This window comes from Vanessa tameamea, chromosome 4 (assembly GCF_037043105.1).
Source record: "Vanessa tameamea isolate UH-Manoa-2023 chromosome 4, ilVanTame1 primary haplotype, whole genome shotgun sequence".
In the NCBI taxonomy this organism is placed as follows: domain Eukaryota; kingdom Metazoa; phylum Arthropoda; class Insecta; order Lepidoptera; family Nymphalidae; genus Vanessa; species Vanessa tameamea.
In genome coordinates this window covers 8,947,221-8,973,708 of record NC_087312.1, presented here as the reverse complement: position 1 = coordinate 8,973,708, position 26,488 = coordinate 8,947,221, and the positions used below count along the sequence as shown (strand labels likewise).

Sequence of the window (26,488 nt, the reverse complement as noted above, 5' to 3'; positions counted from 1 at the left end):
AATTTTGTTTCATTGTAAATTTATGTTTTTTATATGCCATATAATTACTAAACTTTAAAATATTATGCCTGAACAGTAGTTATTAGTTTCACTACATATATGTATTTATTTAGTATGTCAATTAATGAATACGCAAATTACGGATATATTAATTTACAATCAGATAATCTCTACATAACCTAACCTTATAAGTTTCATAACCGAAAAATATAATTAACTTTAACGTAATTATATTATTGAGCTGGTTATGTAGGTATTCTTTAATTTTATTATCTTTACATAGTATAAAACAAAGTCGCTTTCTCTGTCCCTATGTCCCTTTATATGCTTAAATCTTTAAAACTACGCAACGGATTTTGCGTAATTTAAATGAATATTTTCGAAGATATTACAATTTTAAAACGCAGGGACATAGCGGTTTGTATTTCCTAATGAGTGAAAACTGTGTACGTTGTACCTATTTGTTGTCACTACATAGTATAAAACAAAATTGCTTCCCGCTGACTGTCTTTTCCTGTCTATGCTTAAATCTTTAAAACTATGCAACGGATTTTGATGAGGTTTATTTTATAGATACAAAACCATTCTCTTTAAATCACTATTTAAAGAGAATGGTTTTGTATGTATAATACGTGGACAATATAGTAGATGAACACTGATAATTTTAGAGGTTTCTAATGTGATGTCGTAAAAAGACACATTTTTTGCGCATATATTGAAAACGCTGGCTGAACACTATGAGATAGATCAAAATAATGTACTACAGAATTGTACACCTCAAAAATGTCTACAAAAAAGTCCGCGATGTTATGTGTCTATCTGTTAGTGATAACCCACACTAACATTTTTTTGTCATTTATATTTTACCACAAATATTGGCTAATTTTCGAAGCGATTTTAACCTATAATGCATTAATCCTTATCCAATGAAATACCTTAAATACATTGTTGATTTAATATTTATCTATATGGCACTTTATAGCATATGATTTAAATGAATATTTTCGAAGATATTACAGATTTAAAAATTGCGGAACGTAGTGTTTGCAGTGGTACCAGCCGTGCGGGGCGCTTCTCCCACCCCACCGACTACGTTCTGAGCCGAGGTGCGATCTCATAGGAGACACCCTCAGGACGAATGTCACTCTCGAGCCCAAAAGGGTTCACCTTAAGACAGAGTCTTAACACTCGCCCCAACGTTGGGTGTCGCTGTAAAGGCCAGTAGGGCCAACAGCACTACTTCAAACATGATACAAAAAAAGAAACCGCAGTTCTCCCTGTAGCACTTTGAATTTAACAGCGATCGGACGCGGTTATTATCGGAGCTCTCTAGCGAGGAAAATAACAATCCATACTATAGTACTACATAATATTATAAATGCGAAAGTAACTCTGTCTGTCTGTCTGTCTGTCTCGCTTTCACGCCAAAACTACTCGACCGATTTAAATAAAATTTGGTACACAAATAGTCTAGAGCCTGAGAAAGGACATAGGTTACTTTTTATTTGGAAAAAAGTGCTGTAAAGGGTTGAAAAGGGGGATGAAAGGATGTAAGTTGTTGAAAGTATTGTCATGTTTAGAATTTTTAGAACTAGAAGCATAAAACTTATATTTTAGGCTGTACACTTATAAACTAACATATCATGACACGCACTCAGGAGGGAATTTTGGATATTCTACCCCTACATGGGTGAAAGAGGGGTTGAACGTTCGTATGGATTTTTTAAATTAGAAACATGAAACTTTATTTTTAGGATACTGGTTAAAAAGGAGTAGATACTTATTTAATTGTTACTGAAAGTTTGTATAGAATTCTGTCATTATTAAGATAGAAACATGAAACTTTATTTTTGGGATACTGGTCAAAAATGAGTAGATACGTATTTAACCGTTTCTAGATAATCTACCATTAAGAGGGTGAAATAAGGGTTGATAGTTTTTATGGGAGTCAGTCATTTTTAAAGTTACAAACATGAAACTTTATTTTTGGGATACTGATTAAAAAGAAGTAGATACTTATTTAAGTGTTACTGCATATTCTACCCCTACGAGGGTGATATAAGGGTTGAAAGTTTGTATAGAAGTCCGTCATTTTTAAGATAGAAACATGAAACTTTATTTTTGGGATACTGATTAAAAATGAGTAGATACGTATTTAAGCGTTTCTAGATAATCTACCATTAAGGGGGTGAAATAAGGATTGAAAGTTTTTATGGGAGTCAATCATTTTTTAAGTAACAAACATGAAACTTTATTTATGGGCTACTGATTAAAAATGAGTAGATACGTATTTAAGCGTTTCTGGAAAATTTACGCCTAAGGGGAGTAATAGGGTTAACATTCCGTATACAGGTTAGTCTGGAAGTCTGTAATTTTTGAAGTTAGAAGCTAGAAATATTATTTTTGGGATACCGATTAAAAATGAGTAGATACGTATTTAAGCGTTTCTTGATATTTTACGCCTAAAGGGAAAATGTAGGGGTTGACATTTCGTATACAGGTTAGTCTGGAAATCCGTCATTTTTAAGTTAGAAGCATGAAATTTTATTTTCGGGCTACCGATTAAAAATGAGTTGATTCACATTTAAGCGTTTCTGGAAATTCTACGCTAAGGGCTGAAATACACACCAAGGTGGTATACAAAGAGGTATTACATTAACGTAACATTTTAAGTTAATTTGTAAATATATTCATATTCTACGCGGGCAAAGCCGCAGGTAACAGCTAGTTTAGCATAAACTGAAAAATATAATTTGTGCACATGCACAGTTTCAATATACTCGCATTTTTTACATGCTTATTTAGGTACCAATGGGTAGGCTTTTAAAAAAATATTACGAAATCTATTAATTATGAACATATAGTATGTTGATCACTAAGTTTCGAAGATAAAGGTGATACAAGGTTTTTTTTGTGTACATAATGGGTACTTATACTGTATTTGTTTGACTTCATAGCTTTACCACTATAGCTTGTATGTGGAAAAGTAGTGATAGTATATTTTTTTGTGTAGTCTTTATTAAAAGACATTGATATAATCAATTATGTGAAAATATTTTAAAAAAAAATTATATATATAAATCATGTTTATTTTCAGTGTATTTCAGGTTAACTTATTGATTAATTTTCTTTCAATGGTATAAGTCTAAATGAATAAATCCTTTTTGTAAGTTTGTTTTGGTTAACAATGACAATTCTTATTTGACATAATCTTTTAGGTAATTCAAATGACATAAAAACAAATGTTACTAAAAAAACATATATTAAAGTTTAAGTGTATGTGACACTATTATCACAGAATTAAAACAATATTAACTTTTTTTATAACTAATCATCCCAGTTCACTTGATGACAATCATGCCACACAAATGTGCCTTTAAGAGATTGTGGTGCTTCCAGTGCTAGATACAGAGGAGCTCGGGCTCCACGCTCGGGAGTGAAATCACCCATTCCTTTCGTCATATCTGTTTTAACAAAGCCAGGGTGGACACAGTTGATAGATATATCTTTCCCTTGTTTAATAAACAGTTTTTGCTGTACAAAAGTAAGAGCCGACAGAGCAACCTTGGAAACTTTATAGTCACCATTGTGGCCGGCAAAAGAAACAAATGCAGTTTTACCATTTTTAACATTCTGCAAGAAATCATCAACAAACTGCAATATCTCATCTGTGGTGAGGTCATCCTTTGCAAGAATATCTAGCCACGTCTGTCTTCTGATGTTCGATAACAAACCCCAGTCACTGCTCATATTAATAATTCGAGCATCATTTTTAAGAAGTGGATAAAGTATCTTAGAAATTGTAAGAAGACTGTAGAAATTTGTATCCATAAGCTTCTTAGCTTCTTCACAAGTTGGCACAGGCTTATCCAAATCTAAAATACCGGCATTGTTTACGAGCACATCAATGCCGGAATGACGTGTAGAAATAAACTTAGCAAATTCCTCTATGCTAGATTCGCTTGTAACATCTAACGTATGAAACAAAGGTCGGAGACCTAACTTTTCTAGTTTTTGCACCGCTTTTCTGCCTCGTTCTTCATTTCTAGCAGTTAGATATACAGAACCATTAAACTTTTGGCATAATCCTTTTACGATCTCAAACCCTATACCTTTATTACTACCAGTAACAACGGCTACTTTGGTTTCCATTTTGTACAAAAAATGTATAAGCAATTTAGAATTCACAATAAAAAATATAACTTTAAAATATACTCTATTTATCAGTTTTTTAATGACATTTCACTTGCCATTGTGACATCACAATATTGACAACTCCACAATTGACACTTGTTGACTTATGACGTTACGCAGACTATGAAATTGTCCAACAGACAAAAGTTGAAGAGAACAGAGAATCATCTTCCTATAATAATATTATGATAGCTCATATCATATCATTTATTTCAATAATAGCATTAAATAGTTAGGCTTTTCTCATATTTAGGTTATAATTACTCAAAAAAAAAGGAAATTTGACATTGCATATATTTATTATAACGTTGTACTTAAACGCTTAGATATAATAACATTATTGTAACTATAAAACAGTCTAGATGTAGCTAAATCTTATTATTTAACTTACTTAACATTACTTTCATTAAAAAAGTAAAATTGTTTTCTTATTTAATATTTAGACTTATAATTATTTTGATAGGTTTACAAAGTAATATGAATACCATATGAACCTGCTCAGAAGATATATTATATTTAGCTACCAGTAAATACTTTGGCAATGGATTTTTAAAATGATGATGTGATAAACAAAAGGTTTAAGATAAATGTCAATTCTCTTTGAAATAATTTATTGCAAGTTAAAGCACTTATAGCAATGTGAAGTATTTATTCATTTAAAAAGGATGAGGTCCGCACATAAAATAGCTTGTGTACAACTGTACATACATGACAAAACGTTTTCTATAATTCCGATTATATCATATGTATCGATATATGTTTTAATCTTATATATCGATATTATAATGTAATTGATGACAATGATTTGATGACATCCGATTTGTAAAAGCTTACTAATCTTACAGAATTTGAATTTTATAGTGATGGAATATTTTAGTTGGTGTTTCCAGAAGATGAGATAATTATTTCGAACTTTGGAGATTTATATATTTACATTAAAAAAAAATTACCAACATTACTGCTCCCAAAATTTTTTTTAACAGAATACAATTCAAAGTATAAACCCAATAAGTAATATTTTAGCTATTGTAAAAAAAGGAAAAATTTCATATAAGTACAGTTTTGTTATGTATATTTTTAAGTTGAATAACATTAAGGTTACCGAGGGCTGAAAGACGCACGGACCTGATGACGATTTCCATATAATGATGCTTTAAAATACACTTGTAATGTTTGTTCTATCAATTAAATATTTAGAATTAGCATTGTGCATTGTGTCTTTTCTAAAAATTAGGCCAACAACCTTTTAATTAAAAATTAAAAAATAAAAGCTAAGCAACACTCATTTTACTATTTGTAATGCACAAGTAGACATATAAGTAAGTATACAACAAAAAGCTATTTAGTTAAAATTATTTACACACAGTCAAACCTGCACATATGCATTCCCTAATTACACGCACATAATCAATATTTAAATTAATGCTTAGAAATAAATAGATTCAAGTTCAAGTCCTTAATTAGTCAATTTTCACCGCAGCGTATATTTTTCGTATAAATGTATATGCTGCAAAGAATCCAATTGTTCCAGTTAAGATCCAAAATGTTAACACCATAAGTCCTGTAAAAAATGTTATTGTCCTTTTAAAATGTTTATATCATCCATTGTATAAACTGCATTACCAAACAGGAATATTTAGCAACTTGACAATTTGTTATGTGCATGCATAGGCAAAACAAGTTCTGAAATGTTGTGTTGTTGAAGTTGACTTTCTGAACAACTGAAAACACAACTTTGTAACTATTCCATTGGATGTACTTTATGAATTATAAATAATTTTGGATTGAAAATGTCCTCTAATTGTTACTTTTAATGAATGTTCCAGTAGCTATTTTTTTAATTAATATTACATACAAACAAAGTAGTGAACCAAGACCATTTACATCTAATATATATGCATAAAGCAATATGGTTGAACAAGCTCCAAACCTTCTCTTTAACAGAAGAATAGGCTGCTATTCAGCAGTGAAATATTTATTGAATATTACTTTATTGCAAATGACCATTATTTATTACACAATATGTATACCTGCATATAAAATTCTTACCTGTGTAACCAATGTAAAGTAGTATTGGTATAAATTCTGTTATTTCCAGTTTTGTAAAGAAATAAAATATAGAATAAATCAGTATATATACGGAAGATCCTCCCGAAATAACAAAACTCTTCCACCACCAATGATAATCCTAGAATTTAAGGAGTTCATTATAATTTATATTATTAAAGAGTGATAATATTTCAAAATTACTGTTTTTATAAATATTTACCTCACCACATAGTTGGAAATAAACCATTACTATAGAAATCTGTGATACAGAAATAACAAGTATGCAGAATACTAAAAATAGAAATCCAAACAAATAATAAAATTGATTTTCCCACAAAGCATTAAAAATGAAGAACAGCTCTATAAATACAGCTCCAAATGGAAGTATACCAGCCATCAAAATGCTGAAAACATAAAAAACAGACATTTGTAAAATTGAAAAAAAAAAAGACTATTACTACCATTAAAAAATAAATTATTTAACTTACCAAACCAAAGTATTCATATACCAAACTTGTTCTGGTACTTTTCTTGGGATAAAGTTTGTTCGAACTGGGTGTTGGAATGGTTGTTTCCTACATCCAAAATAATAACCCAAATAAACTAGAGGCAGAGATATACAGAACCAAAGACACAAAAGTGCCATCATTGTTGAGAAAGGTACGGCTCCACTAGAATGTTTACCCATGATGAAAAAATTTAAAAAGAAACATGATCCAAATACAATTGCAGGATATAGTGTAGCAGTCAAGAATGCAGCTTGTTTCCATTGCTTTCCTTTCATTGTGTTATACAACCGAGCTGAATAGTAACCAGCTATAAGACCCATAAACACATAGAGGAATATTGCTGCAGTCATTAAGGCTCCACGGCTAGCTGGTGACAACATACCCAGCATTGCAATAACTGGAATAATAATTTTTTTTGTAATATAATATAAAAAATATTCAATTTAGCAAAGAATGATATATATTTTATGATATTAGCTAAAATTAAGAAGACTTACATATTGTTATGAGGGACATTAGAAATATTTGAATACCACTTCCAATAACAGCAGCAAATAACATCCTCTTGGGAGGTGGTCTGAACACATCACCATGTACTAATTTCCAGCCTGTCTCTTCAATCATGTCTTCAATTTTTTCATCAGAATTATATCTTGCAATATCCCTTCTCAATGTTCGGACTATTATCATTGTTAAAATACCTAAACATTAATAATATATTAATTTCCATGATATTAAATACACATATTAAACTGTGATACATTTGTTTAAAGTTGGCTTGCAGACAAAACAATAATAATAATATAAAAAAGTAAAATATTTAATATTTCATGTATTAAAAAAATGTTACCTGACAAAAAGAAGAGAACAACAATTGAATTAACAATAGAAAACCAGTGTATTTGCACATCTTTCATGCCAAGATATATGTCCCATCTAGAAGCCCACTCAATTTCAGATTCTCCCCACTCCACTGAATATGTAAAGTATAATTTTGTCCCTGTATCCTCATTAACAAGCTGAGGCTTGGCTTCTGACGAAAATTGACAAGAGTCATCAACAAAAGTCATATGATCTTTATCAACAGAAAATGTTTCTACTTCAAAACCTACAACTCTATATGAATCCCTGTAAACAACATTAGCTATTAAATTGTGTTCAAAATGACTTCAATTATTGTGGTAATATAAGACATTAAAAGAAAAAGAACTACATTTTTACATACACTTAAATTATATTAAGTAGTTACTATATTTAAAAATATTAAATTATAATTAAGTGAAAAGTATCTTACTGGCTATGTTTGTGGTACTTGAGAAGTAACTTCAGGTGATTATTAATGTATGTTTTTCCTTTAGACATAAATCCAAGGTGATAACCTTGTTCAATTGTTCGTTCAGAAGTATCAACATTAATGATTTTTGTCGCCACAGGTAAATTGTCGATCAATCTACAATATAAAATATAAAGTGAATAAAAGTATAATGTAAAATAACATATATGTGTAATATGATTAGAATAGATAGAATAGAATAAATGAGTTTAAATATTATGCTAAAAGCATGAATTTAAACTAAATTTTAAAAGTTTTCTGAATCATCATATTCATTCATATGTATATGTATTAAAATTTTTGTTACATTGTTTTTATATGATACATGCTTTTAGTAGCAAATGTACCTTAGATTAATTCAAAAATAATAATAACTTACAAATGCACAAAGTACTCATGTTCAATGCGGCTTGCAACTTTTTCAGACTCTTCAACGCTCCAATTGATTGGATCATTTTGTTTGTGACATAAAAGTCTACATTTAATATTTTCAGCCATGTGTACCTCATAAGGTGTGTTCACGATTCGATCTCCTCGTAGAACTTCACCTAAATTTTCGGATTTGTATACGAATGTTCCATTTTTTGGTATACAGAGAGGTAAAGAATAATACTCATATGGTAGCTGTGTATGGATACTTGTCATTTTAACTGCTTTAACTTCGATCCTTTGACCTTTCTTAAACTCCACTGGTGCGACACCAGGGACATAAAACCCATGACTATATATTATTATGTTTACCAACAATGTTAAAATCTGTAAAGCAAGCTACGAAAGAAAAAGAAAATTATTATCATTTTAATACCATAATAAGAATTAATTTCATAATAGAATACTAACAGTACACATATTTGATATTTTGATGTTCTTTGTTATGAAAGTGATAAAATCATAATATTATTCATTTTATTAGTAGAATAAAAAGAATATTCCGTATACTGCAATTTATTTAGATTTTAGACATGACAAATAGTTGACAAGATCTAAAGATTATGAAATATGAACAATTTAAGGATTGTATTTTGACGTATAATCGTTATTGCCATGAAACATGAAATATTGATTTATTATAATATTAAAATTTGCGTAGTATTTTCTGCAAAAAAAGAAACAAATTTGCCATTTAATTTTTAGTATGCAGTAGTACCTTTCAGCTTATCGACAACCAGCTCATGAAAATGAAGAATTTGTAAATATTAAAATATTTTGAATTATATTATTTTATTTCGGATTTTAAATGAAATATTTTAAATCAAAAGATCAAGACAAATATTTTTTATTTGTTGTCATGTTCGTTAAGTCACATCACTAACGTCGCATGTAATTTTAAGGACATACCTATATTTTACACCATAACTATTGGCTATGCTACTACTTCATGAGTGAAGTTTATATTATACTCTTTGGGCTATTACTTAGATCGCACGGAACGCGTCGCTTTCATGTTTTTATTTTATTTTATAATTATAATGTGAGAAATATGATAAGTACTTTATCTGTTATTACATTATTTATGTGAAAAGTGTAAATTTTAAAATTTTATGTAGTTTATTACATTATAAAGAATTTAGGTTACATAAAAAAGCACGTACCAAAAGGAGCAACATGGTTCAGGTATTTTTGTTTTATTTTTTCTTAAAAATCCCACCTATTTTAGTTACAAGTGCTTTTCTTGAAATTAAACTATTATAGTAAATACGTTTTTAGTAAGGAATCATAAATTACAATTTCAGGCTACGGATGAAATGGAACAGCCAGACTTGCCACAAGCTGTAAAATTATTAAAAGAAATGAACATGAATGTGCAGCAAGTTTCACAATTAGTAGATAATATGTTGTTACGAGTTAAAAGTGGAGAAATAACAACGGACAAGGGTTTGAGTTTTTTAGAAATGAAATATCAAATGCTTCTCAGTTATCTAATTAATTTAACATATATAGTGTTGAGGAAATGTTCTGGAGAGAAAATTGAATCTGACCCTTCCATAGACAGGCTTGTTGAAATACGGACTGTGTTGGAAAAAATTCGTCCAATAGATTCTAAACTGAAATATCAAATTGATAAACTTGTTAAAACAGCAGTTGTTGGAAATACAGAAGATGATCCCCAATCATATCACGCCAACCCCGCCAATCTGGTTAGTAAGATAGAAAATGATGAAGAAGACAGCAGTGAATCAGATAGTGGCGACAAAAAAGAAAAAAGTGAAAAATCTAATGTATATGTACCTCCTAAATTGGCAGCAGTGCATTTTGATGATAGTATATCTAGGAATGACAGTGAAAAGAAAAATAAGGAAAGAGCCAAAAAACAGTTTCTTAATTCAAATGTTATGAGAGAACTCCGTGAAGAATACTCTGAAGCCCCACTGGAAATGACTACAGGAAATCATGTTAAGCACTCAATATCTAAGTATGAACAAGAAAAAACTGAATATGAAGAGAATTACCTGACTCGTTTGCCAGTTACCAAGGCAGAAAAAAATCGAAGGAAAAAGTTGACAACAGTTGGTATGTTAGCAGACGAAGTTACCGGCACTCGCAGTATAGCACGTAAACATAAGCTAAAATCTAAAAAAGGTAAAGGATTTAAAAAACGGCGTACTCACTGATCTCTTTAATACTTTTTACATTTTCCCTTAACTTGTATTATTGTCAAACATTGCATAAGTATGATATAAAATATTTCAAAAGTATAAATTCACATGAAAATACATAAATAAATATAGGCTTTTCATCAATTTCTCATCAAAGTTGGCAAAATTAAAACATTTTTATTTACACAATAATGAAGTATGGATTATTTTTCCATTACTAGAAATAAAACAATAACATAAATCATGTGCCACATCAAATTACATTATTGCAAAGGTAAGCGGATAGGCAAATAACTAATGGTAAGTAATATCAAAAGTATAGGCACAGAAATTCATACTGAAAATCAAGCAGTACAAATTGCTGTTAGTGATAGAATAAATACTCGGTTTGGGCATAAAGCTCTACCACCTAATAATAACAAGTAGGTGGTGCAACTTACCTACTAGAAGTGGGAAACTGATCAGTAATAGTGAATCATACTTATCTGGCACTGATTTTTGCTTCAAATTAATTATAACGCTAAGTGAGTAATATGGAGTGGTTTAGTTTCAATGCTTAATTGAATAGTATGGTGTGATAATTTATGACTCAGTAGAGGTATGGGATTTTGCCAAAATATGAATTCAGTGGCCCTTTGCTCCACAATATTTTTTCGTTACAGCTTGTTCTGTGAATTATTAGCAGAGTTATTTCGTCGATTTTTTTATGCGAGCTTCGCCCGAGAAAAGTTTCTTTGATACAAAAAAACGTAATGTTTTTCCACAAAACATTTTAAATGCAATCAAATTTAAATTAAGAACCGATCTTACCGCCATTCCTTGTTTGAAAAGTGTGGTTGTATAGCCTTAGTACTTATTTATTTTTATTTATTAATTTAATGCGAAAATGCGTTAGGTTCATTCTAACATATATTATTTATAACTTAAAGATTAAGGTTGCATGTATACCTCACTACAAAGTAGGTTTGAAAACTATTTCACATATTCTCGAATTAAATGACGGACAAGAAAGCTAAAATATAACATACTAAAAACCACCTCATCTCGGATTAAGGGTGTGCGCATATTGAAATGTTCGTGCCATTATTTTGTATGATGCTTAATAAACAAGAATGTGATCGTATTACAATCAAACAATCTTGCCACATAGATAAGACATCAGATGACTTAAGAGATGAGAATACGCATAAAGCGATTTCTTAATATTTTACCCCTTAACACGCGCAAACGTTAAGAAGAGCCTTCAAACAGACCATCTTGGAATGCGCATATTGTATACGTTTTAACTGCCTCATTTAATAACAGCTTATCCCCATAACTCAAAATATATTTTTATTACGAAAATAAATACTAAAAACTTGCACATGATGAATTTAAATGTTTGATCTTCAAACCGTTTCAGTCACTAAATTGATAAGTAAGTAATAATAATATGGCACTGATTTATGTTACTTAACATGTCCGTTATCTTGCTTGCTTGATTATAGATTGATGAGACAATTATTCATACAAACTGCGTTAACAATACAGATTTCTTCTTTTTGCCACTCTGAAATAAAATCGAATATAGAAATAGTTTAAGCATAAGCACATAACAATGAAGTGATATATTTTTTTACTATATGATGAATATAAAACTAATAGTCGCAATGTCCTATGTATTTACATGTGATTTGGTCATTTTTATTTTTTGTTGGTTAAAGAAATGGTTATTTGTTAATGTTACTTTAAATTTCGAAATAAATTTACACATATTTAAAGTAAAGAAGGCCATTTTTTCTCATAGTAAAGCAGATAAAAAAAATATATAATTGAAGCAAATGAAAAGGCGTTTGTAGTTGAAACACTTTCAGCATTAACATAAACAGGTGAAATGAGAACAAACGATCACCTCCCTTATAAAGACGCACTTTTTACAACTGTTATAAAATAAAAATTTAGAAAGAGATTTTAGTATACAGGGTACTCCATTTGTCTAAGCACATGCACAGTAAAATTTAGCTCCTATAATCCTATTAAAATATAACTATTAAAGTTAAGCTCTTATTTGTTACTCTATAAAATATTTATAAACATCATACTGGCTATAGAATGTTGGTTAATTTATGTGTACATAGCATTTTAACACAATAATTATGTAAGTCACCTTTTGGAACTCTTTGCTGCTTAACTAGTAAAACGTCCAGGGAGGTGCTACATTTTGCTTACTAATGTTATATCAAATTGTTTCATTTATGTGGGTATGTGTGTATATCTTATTCATAAATTCGTCACTATTTACTGTGCTCCCGTAATAACCATAACTGAAATGATTGTTATGTTATGAGTGTAACATTCACAGTAGCTAGAACTTTATATAATACCTACAGTTTTTTAATGATGCTCATGAATCACAAATGTTTAAAACTGCAGTGCAAATATCTATTTTAAATTTGCCTTACTATGTGTATTATATAATATAAAAAAATAAAATATAAAAACTAAAATATTAAATAAAATAAGTATGTTTAATTTTAAGAAAAGCAAGTGTTTATAGTAATGGAAATTTAAGATGAAGGAAATTGCAGGAAGGTGTTAAAACTTTAATTTTTTTTATTTAGTTACTAGTTTAATTTTCTTAAGTTTTATTTTTCTACGATACAACTACCGACTTTTAAAATTTAATAATAAAATATGTTTTACCTAAAATGTGTGGTACTAATTTGGTACCAAACCAGCTAGTACCTACAGCGAATGACGGATAATTTAGAAAGTTGGGTATATTTATATTGAATACTGTTTCAGAATTTTCAATCACGTCGTTTATTGTTTTCTTTCATGTTTGCTTTGATTATTTGTTTTCTTTTTCGCAATGTGCACCATTACGGAAAGGTTTCAGTTTTATAAAAAAAAAACATTTTGTGTTTTTTTTAAATTAATTTATTCATGTTGTAATTTAAGCGTTTTCTAGCTATCGTTATTTTTTCTATGATATTCATTTTTGATTATTTTTTTAGATTATGACGTAATAAAGGAATTTTAAAACACATGTATTTTATTTGCTGTCGACTGATAAATCAACAGAAGGAAAATCTTGTACGCATGTCGCTGGATTAAATGACTGGTAACGAAACAATCTCATTTGACGAATATGACCAATCGGAGTATGAGTATCTAAACATTGATAATCTCCTTTAGGGGGCGCTGTTCCATGGTTATGTGTAAGATCGGACCGAATTACTCGGTTCATCAACCACACTGGTGAAGCCATTGTTAACTGTTGAAGATAAAAAATATAAATATATGTAGTTCACAATTTAACAATACGCGAAATGTAAGTTGCCTGGTCTGCAGTAGATTCTCCGAGAACTTGCACGTAAAATAAAAATAACGATAACTGACTATTTATGTAGGTTATTGTAATCGTTATGTTAACGCCTAGACATTAGGCATATGGATGACAATTCCTATAATCTGCTCGTAAGAACTATTTGCGCATATATGTATGATATACTCGTGACTAATTTCTTATTAATTTTTATTTAATTGTAGTTGGGCCAACAAACATACACGTATTGTAATATTATTATATTTCATCACAATAAAATATAAGACTAATTCAAATTACAGAAAGATTATTTTTTTAAATCGTACGTTATATAATTTAGTAGCAATTTTTACTATTGGAACTATGTGTAACTGTAACTTTTTCATTACCTATATTTAGAATATCATATTTGTTTTTAGAGGTTTTGTAAAATTATATGTTCTATATTCTACACGTGCAAAGTCACTAAAAATTTTTTTTAAATTTATGCTCGGTGTTTTTATATATAATATTATACTTGAAAATGTAGTATAAAAAATTTAATAATAAAAATTTGTTTTGTCACAAATTTCATATATTTGCATAAGTAATGGATTAAACATACCGGTGTAGCAACGGTCGCATAAGGATTTCTATACTCATCTTGTTGAGTTGTAAGATAGTCCATAACACCGAAATCTAAGGGAAGTTGTGCCAAATTTGCATTTTTCATCAGTTTATTTCGACCCGGGGTACTAAAGATTCAATATAAGTATCTTGTTTATTATTCGCAAAAATATCAGCACATGTATCATAATCACAAATACTTAGACACTGGTCGTGCTAATATTTCTCGGAAACACGTAGACTAAAATAGGAACAAACTTGTGTCTGAGATCGAGTTTTTCTCAAATGTGGATTGTATCAGAATTACATCTGCCACAATCTGGTTTCATCACGATGTTTTCCTTCACTGCCAAGCACGAGATGTTTCAAATAAAAAAATATAAGCACGTGAATATTCAGTAGTGCTTCACCGGATTTGAATCTTTGGTTAAGACTCACTACTACTACTACTACTAGTTAATTTCTACTTACTCAGTGCATGGGTATGAAGTAAAATTAACAAGGGGCTTAAAAGCATACATTGGATTTGTTTTACTAAATACTTGTTCAAGCATAGCTTGTGTTTCACTTTTTCCTATGTTTTGATCTTGATCGCCCCAACGCAAATAGGTACTGAGGTGATTACTCAAATTATCCCGGTATACATAATTATCCTTCTTTTCCACGTGCATTTGATAATCCCAATTTTGAACTTTAACTTTTGGTCCATAGGTATTTTTGCAGAAAAGAATTTGTTGCGGCTTTTTAGCCGTTGCGTTTTTAGATCTCATTGTAAGAAATCTATAAAATTAATTAAAAAAGGCTTTTTGACATGAATGAATAATTATTATAAACTTAGTATTAAACAATAAAATGTCATTCATTTCAAATATGTAGGTGCTTACAGGTGCTTTATTTGGCCAGTACCGTTTGACCCGTCGATATCGAATAATAAGGTTTATTCTGCAGATTCTCATAAAATATGAATACTATGATATTATAATTTTATTGACTTGGATTTAAAGGTAAACAATTATTATAGGGCTAATCAATACTTTCATTAGGTTGTTTATGTGTTAAGAACTTATAGATAGATAAAGATTACCATTCTGTCTTTTGATATTTTATTGGAGTAGGTAGTATCGGCCTTATGTACCTGATATTATTATACAATTTATAAATAAATTATTGATATTAACAATTATTGCTCTGATTTGTAATGGGAGTTTTTATACACTATTTATAAACCTCGATTATTGCATTTAGTTAACTAACATACATACTTCGTTATCGTCTATGGGATGGTCTTACTACTTATAATAAGATATATATTTTACATTAATCCCGATTAATTATATTGCGGATGTTCTTATAATATTAAACATGTATATAGTGTAGGGTACATATTGATGGTGTCGTCAATCCAATGCCAAATTTGAGGCAGACCAGCCAACTACGCAGGATCAACGGCTTTACGTGCTTTCCGAGCCACGAGAGTGCACGCACTTCCATTGTTACTATATTTTTTTCGGTAAAAAAACCCAATGAGCTTATCAACCCGATCTGGGATTTAAATCTAGGACCGCGGGACCCGCAGCCCTATATTTAGCCATTAGCTCAACGAGGCACTATTCATGGTCTGAGAATATATTATTAGGTCATCGAAACCTCCAATATTAATTAGAAATTCAGTTGAATATTAATACAGTTATCAGTACCAACTACCTACTTAATATCCAGTCATCTATCCATTTGAATTTAACAATGATTTATTTAAAGGAATACAAAAAAGTAATAAAAAAACTAAATTCAAAACAAGGTAATTTAATGTTGCTATAACAATATTTTTTTAATTACTTTTATATCTTATGTTTGAGTAAGGCTTCAAGATTGCTCAATGAAATATTTTCTTGATTTTCGTTTGAAACTCTGATACTCTCCTCAACACATATAATAAACGCTTCAAAAAATTCAAAAAAAGTTATTTCTACATTTAAATCTATTATTTTATTTGATACACAGATTTGAGGAAATATGTATGAAAATATTTTTATAACAGTTTTGCTCGACAAATTGCTTATATTAAATAACCTAAAGCAACTATTTAATTTCTGCGCATTATTCTCAATAGGATCATCTGAAACATGTTTATTCGATTGATTAAAAAATAATTATATTTAAAAAACAAATAATAAAAGTGTGAGCATTACCAGTTATAAATGTCATCTCATTACCAAAAATATAAGCATTCAATCCCATTATAGGACATGAATCTTCAACGATAAATTGTTTTGGTTGTGTAGAGCAATGAGGAGACTGTCGAATAGCACATAAAAACTTGCGTATCGTACAAGGCTCTCCTAAGCTACAGTATAATTCATAAAGACCTTTTAATGGAACAAATGATGCATATCCTTCTACAAGTTTCCCTTTAAAAAATAACGCACTATTAACAATGGTATTATGAGGTGGGGCCGAGTTTTAGCGGATATTCAATTATTATTTTAAATTTCCTAAAAAGATAATTAATAATATTTATTATAACTACCTACTTTTTGATTGGGATCTTATATGACAGGTAAAGAAAATATAACAAATAATTTGAAAATTGCATATTATTAACTATTTGTTTTTGGTCTTCAGTTGCTAGGCATAAAAAAGCTTATTTCGTGTAAGCCCACATATGCTATGTCTGCCAATTTTTGTCGGTATCTAGGAGTCATGGAAAGGATGTAACATATTACTAGGATCTAATTTTTTAATAAATTTCGCAACTACGTCGCGCGATTATGCAGGGCCTCAATGAATATCTTTCTGATTTTTTTTCAGGGTTATTTTGAACATCAGCCTCAGAGGCGGACATAGGGATGAGCAAATTGTTAAGTATCCTTTTTCATTTTTACAAATTTGAAGTGCTGTGTCTCAAAAAACGCAGTGACGTCCCAACTAGCATACATGAAGTATAAGAAGCGCTATAATAGCCGCTTTAAATGTATATCTCACGGTTTTACCTGCATAAATAAGCTCTATATTGGCGATATAGAAGTGTGTAATTTTTTTTAAAATTATCAAACCCTTTTGCGGTTCTCTAATACAATGAACTGAAAAGCAAACTTAGAATGTTGGTACATATTGGGTTAATTTAATATTGGGTCACAGTAAGCTCTTGCCGACACTAAATTAGGTATAATTACCTAAAATTTAGACATGATAGTTGAACCATTTTTTATGTTTATTTTTCATCATTGTTTAGCCTGACAACAAGAATTCATTCTAGCAACGGTTTAATTTTCAGATACAAGCAGAAACTGGCGTCAATGATTCGCCTAAATTTACCGCACAAACTCAATCTGGTAAACCATATATCGTAGTTTCCGATAATGTGAATATTTTAAGAGTATTGAAATCAATATTTTTAAAATATTCACTAGTAATACTTTACTGTTCATCTGCAGGGAAATAATTGTCATCATCAGAATAATCATTTATGTCATATAAGGATTCTTAATTTGTTTCGTTCTCCTCTATGTCACTGGTTTATAATATCATTACAGCAATGTCCTGTACGCAGTTGTTAATTAAAGTATAATTTAAGACGACCAAGAAACTCAGACGTAGGTACAAAGAATATTACTCTAATTGCAGTGGTTTTTTTTCTATCCTATTATTAATAATATTAAAATAATTTTAGATACTTTCTTCTTGATATTACAGTTCATATTTCTTTATTTCCACGTTTCTTTTCTATCCATGATAGTTAAAATTATAAATCGAATCAAAAATAATGGTCTTACAGGATAGACTAATAGCTCTTATAGACATATATAAAATATCTTGTGCCAGCCTAATGGAGACAGTGACTATATTATTAAGTTTTATTTCGCACTAATACCACTTAAGGTGCTTCTGCCGAGCTACAATTCTCCAATAAGTACTGTAAAAGTGATTTTAACATTCTCATTTCATCTATTGTAAAACTATAGAGTACATAATATTGTTTAGAATTTTCTGGAAATTATTTAATCAATATTAATAACACAATTTTAGCATTTTTCAAATGGATAGCCTACAAAAAATTCTATATCACACCTTGATATGATTAAGCTCAAAATCGTTTCAACTAAACGACTATTACATCACCTTGCTGTTTAAGACATATACGAATATCTTATATACAAGTTAAGCAAGGTATAAATTTCAGTAAACACCTTACATACAGGTTAAGTGTAGGTACCTAAATACCGTATGTACCAAGAAAGCGATACAGCGTCTGCTTATACCGCTTGTATGCTAGTTGGGATAGGACTTAATTAAATCGATTTGTGTTAATCTGAGACTTAATCGTTACCAATCTGAAGAATGTGTAAATCATTTACTATAATACTCGCCAGTTCCCTAGCCATAGGCACCTTTTATGAAAATTATAATTTAATCTAATTTTTTATCATTATTTTATTGAATTAATATTTTTAATGTATTAATTAATTTAAATGAAATACCTCTCCCACGTCCAGCTCCGGGTAAAACATCTTTTTCCATGAATATCCTGAACGCATTACCGATCATACTGTCTGGCTTTTTAGTTGGCAGATGTTTTTTTGCGTACAGTTTTCTAGAAACGGTTATTAAATAGTGTTGAAATTGCCAAAAATAAATTGTTTCGAATGGATCTTGAGGTCTTTTCGAAATCCAGTCCGGATTTTCATGAAATGCTTTATCAATTTCAAATAACGTTAAACCTTTCGTATGTATATTACAGTCATAAAATAGTTGCCACAAATATAATCTGATGAGAACAGGAGTAAAGTGTATTTCCTCTCGGTTACATATTGTTGCATATCGGTAGTATATCTTTTTTAAAAAGCTTTCGTAACATTTAAGAGCCTTACGCAATGAGTCCACTTCGAATTCAATGAAATCATCAAAATAAAATTTACTTATTTCTTCTCGTACATCCTCTTTAGGAGCAATAGATAAAGAATGAGTTGCTTTATTAAATTCAATAAAATCGTTAATAATTGCGGCTCTTATTTCGTGTTGCTTATCGATATTTTTGATACCTTGCTCAATATGATAAATAAGACCAACAGAATTATCACATATATCAAACGTATAAGGTTCCTCTAATTGTGTGTATAGATGGCCAGTAAATTCATTTTCTTGCACCTTCGAAGTCAGGTGACCAATATTGTCATCAAAAAATAATTGCTTATGTTGCAGGATAAGTCCATTGTTAGTAACAAATCTTCCTACGCCGTGTTTTTTATTGTTCTTGAATTCACCCTTGTAAAAAGAACCTAGTCCTAATCCAAGATTCAATACACCGTATCCATTTCGCGTCCCCTTTTCCCATGAACCACGATATGCGCAAAGGGACGGAGAAGACATCGAATTATTGTAATATGCATCCCAAATATACACGCCATATCCAGACATAATTCCATTTTTCCATTCGCCTCTGTAGAACTAAGTGAGCTGGTTTGGTAAAAGTGTTAATTGATTTTATAAGTATATATAGATAATAATTTTACTCACATCATGGTTTGGCCATATCATTAAACCTTTGCCTTCTCTAATAGACGTATCCCACTCACCCTTATAACCACTCATTTCACAATATTCTCGGGACCCAAATCCGTGACGTACATTCTTTTGAAAATAGAGTTTATTATGTTATTTTTAAAATGAATATTATATTTTATCATCTTATAAACTAAAGTATAAGAACTCTAAAAAATATATATAAATAGGCAGATAAAAACAAAACAGTTCGGATCCTTCCTGTAAACCAATTTTTTTATTTACCAACTTTAACGCTGTCAATAATAAAAGACCGAAACATGGAAATTCATATCCATATGTTTTCTTCAAATATTTGATTTTAACGATGACTGGATTTCAATTACAATTGCACAAGACGAATACTACTAATGATAATTATGTTACATTACTATTTGAAGGTTTAGATTAGAGGTATGCTAATCTTACATGAATCCATTGTCCATCGTAAGAATTTTTAAAAAATCCTGAGTAGTGAATAACGCCCTCGCCATGTTTAGTTCCGTAATGCCAACCGCCTGAGTAGGAACATTGATTTCGCGAGTCCACGTATAGACCTTTACCATGACGAAGGTTTCCAGCAAAATCACCTTCATACCATGTGTCATTCTTCCACTGAACAACACCTTTTCCCATGATTTTATTATCCTTAAATTGACCCTGTAATAAAAATCATTTTTGATTTTTACATGCTTCTTGATTTGTTAGTAGTAGATTAAGTTTTTTTCTGTATATGAAGGTGGACTGACAAATGGACCATATAATGGTGACCACTACCCATAAACATCGTACTGTAATAATTCCTTATATCACCAAAACGATACCAATTTTAGTGTCTCTAGTTATATTGGCTCATTCACCCTTCAAACCAAAATAATATAGACGGGCGTGCTCAAAGCCCAACCACCGGTTTAGCAGTTAATAGTAATTAACCAAATATTTTTTTTGCTATAAGCACTAGCTCAAATTATTATGAGTATCTACTACGAAGGACTCAATCTATATCATTAACAAAAGTTTGCAATTATTAAATAAGTACAGATATGCTTACTAAGAATATTGTACCATCAGACCACTGATAACGACCCTCGCCATGCATACACTTCATTGAAATATTTCCTTCGAAGACATTTCCATTACGAAAGCGGATATACGCTCTCTCATCCGGTGCTGACCACCAACACAGTTGTAGTAAGTCGCTCTTGAATGTAAAAATATGTTGAAAACTTGGACTTTTTTGATTATTAATCTATACCACCTACCTAACCTATACTGTTCATTGTACTATACTTTACCTGTGTACTCTCATCTAATTCAATTTTGGAGCGACTCTTCTTAGTTTTTGATCTTTTTACTGAAAATTATATCGAAGTTTAATCATTCTGTTTATTATAAATAATCTAAATATTTAGAAGCAGATAGAATGGTTTTTATTTTTAAGATCGATTACTAACAAATTCAGACAAGTTAGGAGTAATATGGGAAGGAATATAGTGAGATTGTATTTGGTATTACAAAATAAATGAATATTTGGTATAGATAATTTAAAAATAAAAACAAAAAATAACAAACCTACGACAGTTTTCTTTTTTTTGTTAACAACTATTAATTCACTTGGAGTTTTGGGTAGTTCGGAAACAAATTCTTCATTTTTACGTTGCCCAATAACTTCCCAAGACTCAACAATATTATCCAGCATAGATTCAAAGAGCGACGTAATGATTTCCTTCCGTACAGAACCTTTTGGACGTTGTGCAAGGGATACCCCAGAATCGCTAGTAAGTCGTCCCGTTGATGGTACACGTGTATTCAATAATTCAAATTCATTATGGTCATTTCTTGTATAACTTCCAGTCAAAATTAAAGAACTATCCCGACGTGTCAATGTTTTTTGTGAGTCGATATAAAACATGTTCTTTTAAAATTCCTGGTAAATATGTCGCACAATTGTATTTTTAAGGTTTGTATCCTTACGTTAACGTTAAAAAAAATATTTTATTGTTAAGAATTTAAGAAAAATTACAAATTAACGTAGACAATGATATTCATTCGGGGATCAAATAGTTTCTTGACTTAAGCATTGGCAGTTACCAAAAAGTGTCAACTTTCAGTTTTGAATTTAACCTTTTTGAGCATGACGATAGTAATCTATATAGGTAGATAGAGGTATTAGAAAAATGTTATTATAGACTACTAGCGATAACTGATACGAGACGTAAGTACGATAGTAGGAACGATAGAAAACTAAGCACTAAAGGGGACATTAATAAATGTATATCACTCAGCTCCTTTTCACAATAGTAGAGACAAGAATGTATTTAGGACTAAAGTATTCTCGTGAATGATATAGTGTAAATGATAATTTAAATTTTTATAATAAATGCCCAAGGTAATTAACAATAAAGATTAAATAATTCATTGGCATCGCAAATAACGCATAGTTATAAGGTTCCTAGGGTTTAGCCAGCGTTAGCCACGTAAGAGTATGAAAATAGTTTTTACGATAAAACACCGAAATAGTTCAGTCTACATACAAACCTTTCTCGTTTATTCCTCTTTCTAGTAGTGAAAACCGTATCAAAATACATTTTGACTTTGGGAGATTAATGTTATACTTTGAATCAGATGTGTTCATCAACCCATTTACCGCAGTTGCAGAGCACGTGACACCATCAGATCGACCTTCCGCTTGTTTGTCACAAAATAAAAACCCTTTGTTATTTTAACTCGCAATAAAGCTTTAACTGTGTATAGTAAATATTTTATCAAGCTTTAAAAATAAAGTCTAACTTTGTATCCAATAAAGCTTCAAAGGCAACATCTATTTTATTAATTTAAATTCATGAATTGTAAAACTAAACCGTTCTACGTTCTAGATAGGGTCCAAAATAGATCCAAATGCAGAAATAAGATACTCGTAAGCGGCAGACAAACAACTTAAGATCCGGTCGCCTGAGAAAAAAACACACTAATAAGTAATATGACTACACATCGAAGTACAATCTGAACATTACAATACAATAGTACAATTTTAATTGAAAGTCACAACTGACTAGTGTTTATTATTTATTCTTAAGGAAGACATACAATTATCCTTAAAAAAAATTAAACATTGAATGATACCTACAAAAACTTATCGAGTCTCCACATATTATCAAAAACACACACATAGAAGCAGCGTAGACTAAAATGATACATCTAATTACGTAGCTTTAAGAAAATTTCTTCTATATATACATACATACCCATGCTCCCTAAAAATAAAAGCGTCGAATGAATTTTTTAATGAAACTCTAACATATAGTTAATATACTTATAATATGACTAATGAAAGATCTAACTATCTAAATCCAGATATTGTTATATTTGATTGGATTTCAGAAACTCATCGGTGCTATTACTTTGTCAGATATCATATTGTTGTTTATCATGAAAGACACGTCGTTGTTACCTAAACTTCAGTTACCTAAATTATAGCGTAACAGCACATGAAGATAGCAATCCATAACATACGACTGAGTTGAGAAAGGGAGATGAACTTCCCCAGAAAAAAATGCAGAAGAGGAAATAATTAGCCCTTTAGTTCTTTTAATTCAACTAGTTATAAAAAATACCGAAGTTGTCTTTTTAAGTAACTAATTCCTGTCCAATACTTCGAATGATATTATACAGTTTTGTACATCATGTTCGCTGTATCTTGCTGTAAAGACTGATGTAACTATCAAAAGACGGAGAGGGATGCATCTTGATGCTGCTAAATTAATTTGCTAAGACGTTGAGTGAATTGGTTTCAATTTTCGATACAATAGGGCAATTGATTAACGTCAGTCAGAAAATCATTACTATTATGAACGAAATTATTTCGACCTACCATTTTTGTAGTGTATTTCTTATAACATCGATTTCCTATAGGGTAATCAGTGACAAAACTAAAGTACAAACGAAACATTTTTATTCATATTATATCTGCGATTAAAAAATATAATAAAGCTTTTAGATCCAAATATTCAACATACCTGACTAATTAAACTGGATTTAAAAGTGCAATCAATAATTATATAACACCATGATTACAGAAATGTTGTTAAATAAAACTAAATGTTTAACAGAATAATATATATTTGAACATTTTTAAACTTAGCAACCTTTAACAGTTATATATAATAACACCATTACATTGCTAGATTCATATCTTTTTCATCAGTCAAACACATTTCTATTTTACAATCTACAACTACGTGCTATTATATCTAAACCACGTGTAAGCGTTTTGGCTTGTTTTTATACAACATTACCATTGTAATGAAAACTAAAACTACCGCTCGGTAGTATATTTTTATATAAGTCTAAATATGTGCAAAATTATATAAGTTGAGGATAATTGCTGGTCTAAACGGTTCGCAGGTCTACCAAACATTACTTATATTAAGTAAAACTAATGATAGAAATTTTAAATGTCAAAAAGGCAATATAAAGTGAAATTCGCGCAAATCAGTAGATGTGACGGAAGTGAAATTTCATTTTGCGTCAGATATGTTTTACCTCTAAACATTGTTATCAAATTTGAAAATTAAAATTTTGTTATAATCGTGTTCATAGAATTTTTCCTTCAAGTAGTTTGAAACACAAAACTATATTTTACAAATAAGGTCACAATAACCAGACGGTTGTTAATAAATAAGTAAATATTAAAGGTAAAAGTAAGTTGTAACAAAAAAAAAATTCTTAATTGCAATAAAATAAATTTAAATGTCATATAGTAAAGATAGACAATTAGATATTATAATGTAAACTATATATAAGAGTGCCCTTGGGCAATTGATCTATACTAGATATGTTCAAATATTTAATGTTATGAAAATACAATATCTAGAAGAAATCAATGCAATTGGGTACATAAAATAAAACTCACGAGTAATTAATGTAAAACAATTTCCCGTATACTATTTTTCAATGGAAGGAGGGGGGTAAAGATAAACAAACTTTTAATATACATAATTCGTTCGATTTGCTAATAGTTATACTCTATTCCAACGATAACAGGAAAAAAGCAAAATAAACAACATTTGACAGCAAATTGACGCGATATCATTGGTTGAGAACGTGATTAATCGATGATATTCACTATGGACCACGAAATTGTTATCGGAATTTTGGAAGTAAAATTAAAGTGGAAATAAGTAGTTGAGAGCTAGTGTTGTGTTATAAATAAAGATATATTCATCATTAACTTTTAGTAGTGCACAATACAGCCGAGTTATTAGCAAGCGGATGAAATACCTAACCTAAGGTTTGTTTATCTTTTTTCCTACTTCCATTGGAATAGGCTATACATCTCTTTGTTTTTAATAGGACACTATTCCGAATAACTTATATATATATATTTTTTTACTTCCAAAGTACCGATAAAAATATCGCCAACATTCAAAACACAAAATTTTCACGAATCCACAATGAATCCCATAGATTATACAAGACCATATTCAGGTCATCAATTCAAGATCAAAATTGTTTCTATAACTCTACTCCTCCTGCCGTTGTAACAGGTCATAGTATATTGCTATTTTGTATAGAAATCGATTTTTTAAAATTTAGTAATAACAAAATCACAAGAATATGACTAGAAATATTAATTAATTCAAGTTAATTGTTAAAAACGTATTTTTTATTCGAAGTAGGAAAGATAGGGAGATAGACTAACTTAAAAATTGGCAATAAAATATAAAATTATAAACTTTCCTCTGATATAAAAATATCATCTTTGACTGGCACCCTGTCTAAAATTTTAAGTTCCATGTACCTGTAATAACACTGGGTCGGTCATACAAAACTGGAATACTAAGTACTACTGTTGGGTGGTAGAATAACCGACACATGTGTGGTACCAACGCGGACGGCCAACATACATCCCTATCAGAAAATAATACTAATCTGCATAATTACACCTTAACAATAAAATATCACCTTTTTATACCTAAAAGGCGGTTATGATACAGATAGAATAATTTATGTATAATTTAAAAACGAAAAGGCACGCGATGGAACTTTTAAACTGAAATTATTACAAAACATTTATGTTATATTAAAATTACTATTAACACTTGTTTGTGCTACAATTTTAACTAATAGTTACCTATATACAATCATCTCACAAGGCTTATAAAGGCAGGAGCAGAATATTTGATACATTGTTAAGCTAATTTATAATTACTTAATTAAATAAATTTTATAACAAAATATCTTTGGCATTGTTAATGAGCAACAAACGTTCTTTGCTAAAAATAAAAATAAAGAAGAAATCATTATTTATAATTATGTTGCCATATCATAATTAAAAACAAAGATGGCAATTTTT

At 29.9% G+C, this 26,488-nt stretch overlaps 5 protein-coding genes across 6 annotated transcripts; 1 reads left to right on the top strand and 4 right to left on the bottom strand.

The window, feature by feature from the left end:
* Nucleotides 1–3,245: 3,245 nt before the first annotated feature.
* On the bottom strand, nucleotides 3,246–4,290 carry LOC113394446 (carbonyl reductase [NADPH] 3-like). Its single transcript, XM_026631759.2, has one exon. It carries the CDS (start codon nucleotides 4,150–4,152, stop codon nucleotides 3,328–3,330), a length of 825 nt encoding a protein of 274 aa, XP_026487544.1. The 5' UTR covers nucleotides 4,153–4,290; the 3' UTR covers nucleotides 3,246–3,327.
* Nucleotides 4,291–4,778: 488 nt separating this feature from the next.
* LOC113394443 (transmembrane 9 superfamily member 4) lies at nucleotides 4,779–9,089 on the bottom strand. Its single transcript, XM_026631754.2, has 9 exons — nucleotides 8,926–9,089; nucleotides 8,465–8,853; nucleotides 8,047–8,202; nucleotides 7,603–7,880; nucleotides 7,250–7,453; nucleotides 6,732–7,149; nucleotides 6,464–6,647; nucleotides 6,244–6,382; nucleotides 4,779–5,755 (listed from the first exon to the last, which is right to left on the bottom strand). Exons 1-9 carry the CDS (start codon nucleotides 8,932–8,934, stop codon nucleotides 5,655–5,657), a joined length of 1,878 nt encoding a protein of 625 aa, XP_026487539.1. The 5' UTR covers nucleotides 8,935–9,089; the 3' UTR covers nucleotides 4,779–5,654.
* A 381-nt stretch (nucleotides 9,090–9,470) lies between these two features.
* LOC113394445 (neuroguidin) lies at nucleotides 9,471–23,610 on the top strand. 2 transcript variants are annotated; one of them, XR_010309869.1, is made up of 3 exons: nucleotides 9,471–9,699; nucleotides 9,819–10,804; nucleotides 23,600–23,610. XR_010309869.1 is itself a non-coding variant. In XM_026631758.2 (2 exons), the coding sequence occupies exons 1-2, from the start codon at nucleotides 9,691–9,693 to the stop codon at nucleotides 10,695–10,697; spliced, it is 888 nt and encodes a 295-aa protein (XP_026487543.1). In that variant the 5' UTR covers nucleotides 9,471–9,690; the 3' UTR covers nucleotides 10,698–10,868. The 2 variants fall into 2 exon arrangements, 1 of the variants encoding a protein (XP_026487543.1); XM_026631758.2 differs by lacking the exon at nucleotides 23,600–23,610 and having other exon boundaries at nucleotides 9,819–10,868.
* On the bottom strand, nucleotides 13,429–15,419 carry LOC113394447 (uncharacterized). The gene is made up of 3 exons (XM_026631760.2): nucleotides 15,067–15,419; nucleotides 14,594–14,723; nucleotides 13,429–13,938 (listed from the first exon to the last, which is right to left on the bottom strand). The coding sequence occupies exons 1-3, from the start codon at nucleotides 15,363–15,365 to the stop codon at nucleotides 13,717–13,719; spliced, it is 651 nt and encodes a 216-aa protein (XP_026487545.1). The 5' UTR covers nucleotides 15,366–15,419; the 3' UTR covers nucleotides 13,429–13,716.
* Nucleotides 16,434–22,045, bottom strand: LOC113394468 (radial spoke head 10 homolog B-like). The gene is made up of 8 exons (XM_064220541.1): nucleotides 21,702–22,045; nucleotides 21,424–21,480; nucleotides 21,185–21,332; nucleotides 20,563–20,793; nucleotides 20,110–20,223; nucleotides 19,074–20,040; nucleotides 16,785–17,003; nucleotides 16,434–16,711 (listed from the first exon to the last, which is right to left on the bottom strand). The coding sequence occupies exons 1-8, from the start codon at nucleotides 22,043–22,045 to the stop codon at nucleotides 16,434–16,436; spliced, it is 2,358 nt and encodes a 785-aa protein (XP_064076611.1).
* Nucleotides 23,611–26,488: the final 2,878 nt, after the last annotated feature.

What these genes read in the sequence shown, in the direction of transcription:
- LOC113394446 (XM_026631759.2), bottom strand. Translation starts at nt 4,152, where the DNA reads ATGGAAACCAAAGTAGCCGTTGTTACTGGTAGTAATAAAGGTATAGGG.
- LOC113394443 (XM_026631754.2), bottom strand. An exon ending in CATGAGTACTTTGTGCATTT is followed by an intron (nt 8,203 to 8,464) that starts GTAAGTTATTAT and finishes TTTATATTGTAG; the next exon opens with ATTGATCGACAATTTACCTG. An exon ending in AAGTACCACAAACATAGCCA is followed by an intron (nt 7,881 to 8,046) that starts GTAAGATACTTT and finishes TGTTGTTTACAG; the next exon opens with GGATTCATATAGAGTTGTAG.
- LOC113394447 (XM_026631760.2), bottom strand. Translation starts at nt 15,365, where the DNA reads ATGAGATCTAAAAACGCAACGGCTAAAAAGCCGCAACAAATTCTTTTC. An exon ending in ACTTCATACCCATGCACTGA is followed by an intron (nt 14,724 to 15,066) that starts GTAAGTAGAAAT and finishes TTGAATCTTTAG; the next exon opens with TACCCCGGGTCGAAATAAAC. An exon ending in ATGCGACCGTTGCTACACCG is followed by an intron (nt 13,939 to 14,593) that starts GTATGTTTAATC and finishes TATCTTCAACAG; the next exon opens with TTAACAATGGCTTCACCAGT.
- LOC113394468 (XM_064220541.1), bottom strand. Translation starts at nt 22,045, where the DNA reads ATGTTTTATATCGACTCACAAAAAACATTGACACGTCGGGATAGTTCT. An exon ending in GATGAGAGTACACAGGTAAA is followed by an intron (nt 21,333 to 21,423) that starts GTATAGTACAAT and finishes TACATTCAAGAG; the next exon opens with CGACTTACTACAACTGTGTT. An exon ending in CGGAGCTGGACGTGGGAGAG is followed by an intron (nt 17,004 to 19,073) that starts GTATTTCATTTA and finishes TATTTTTTAAAG; the next exon opens with GGAAACTTGTAGAAGGATAT.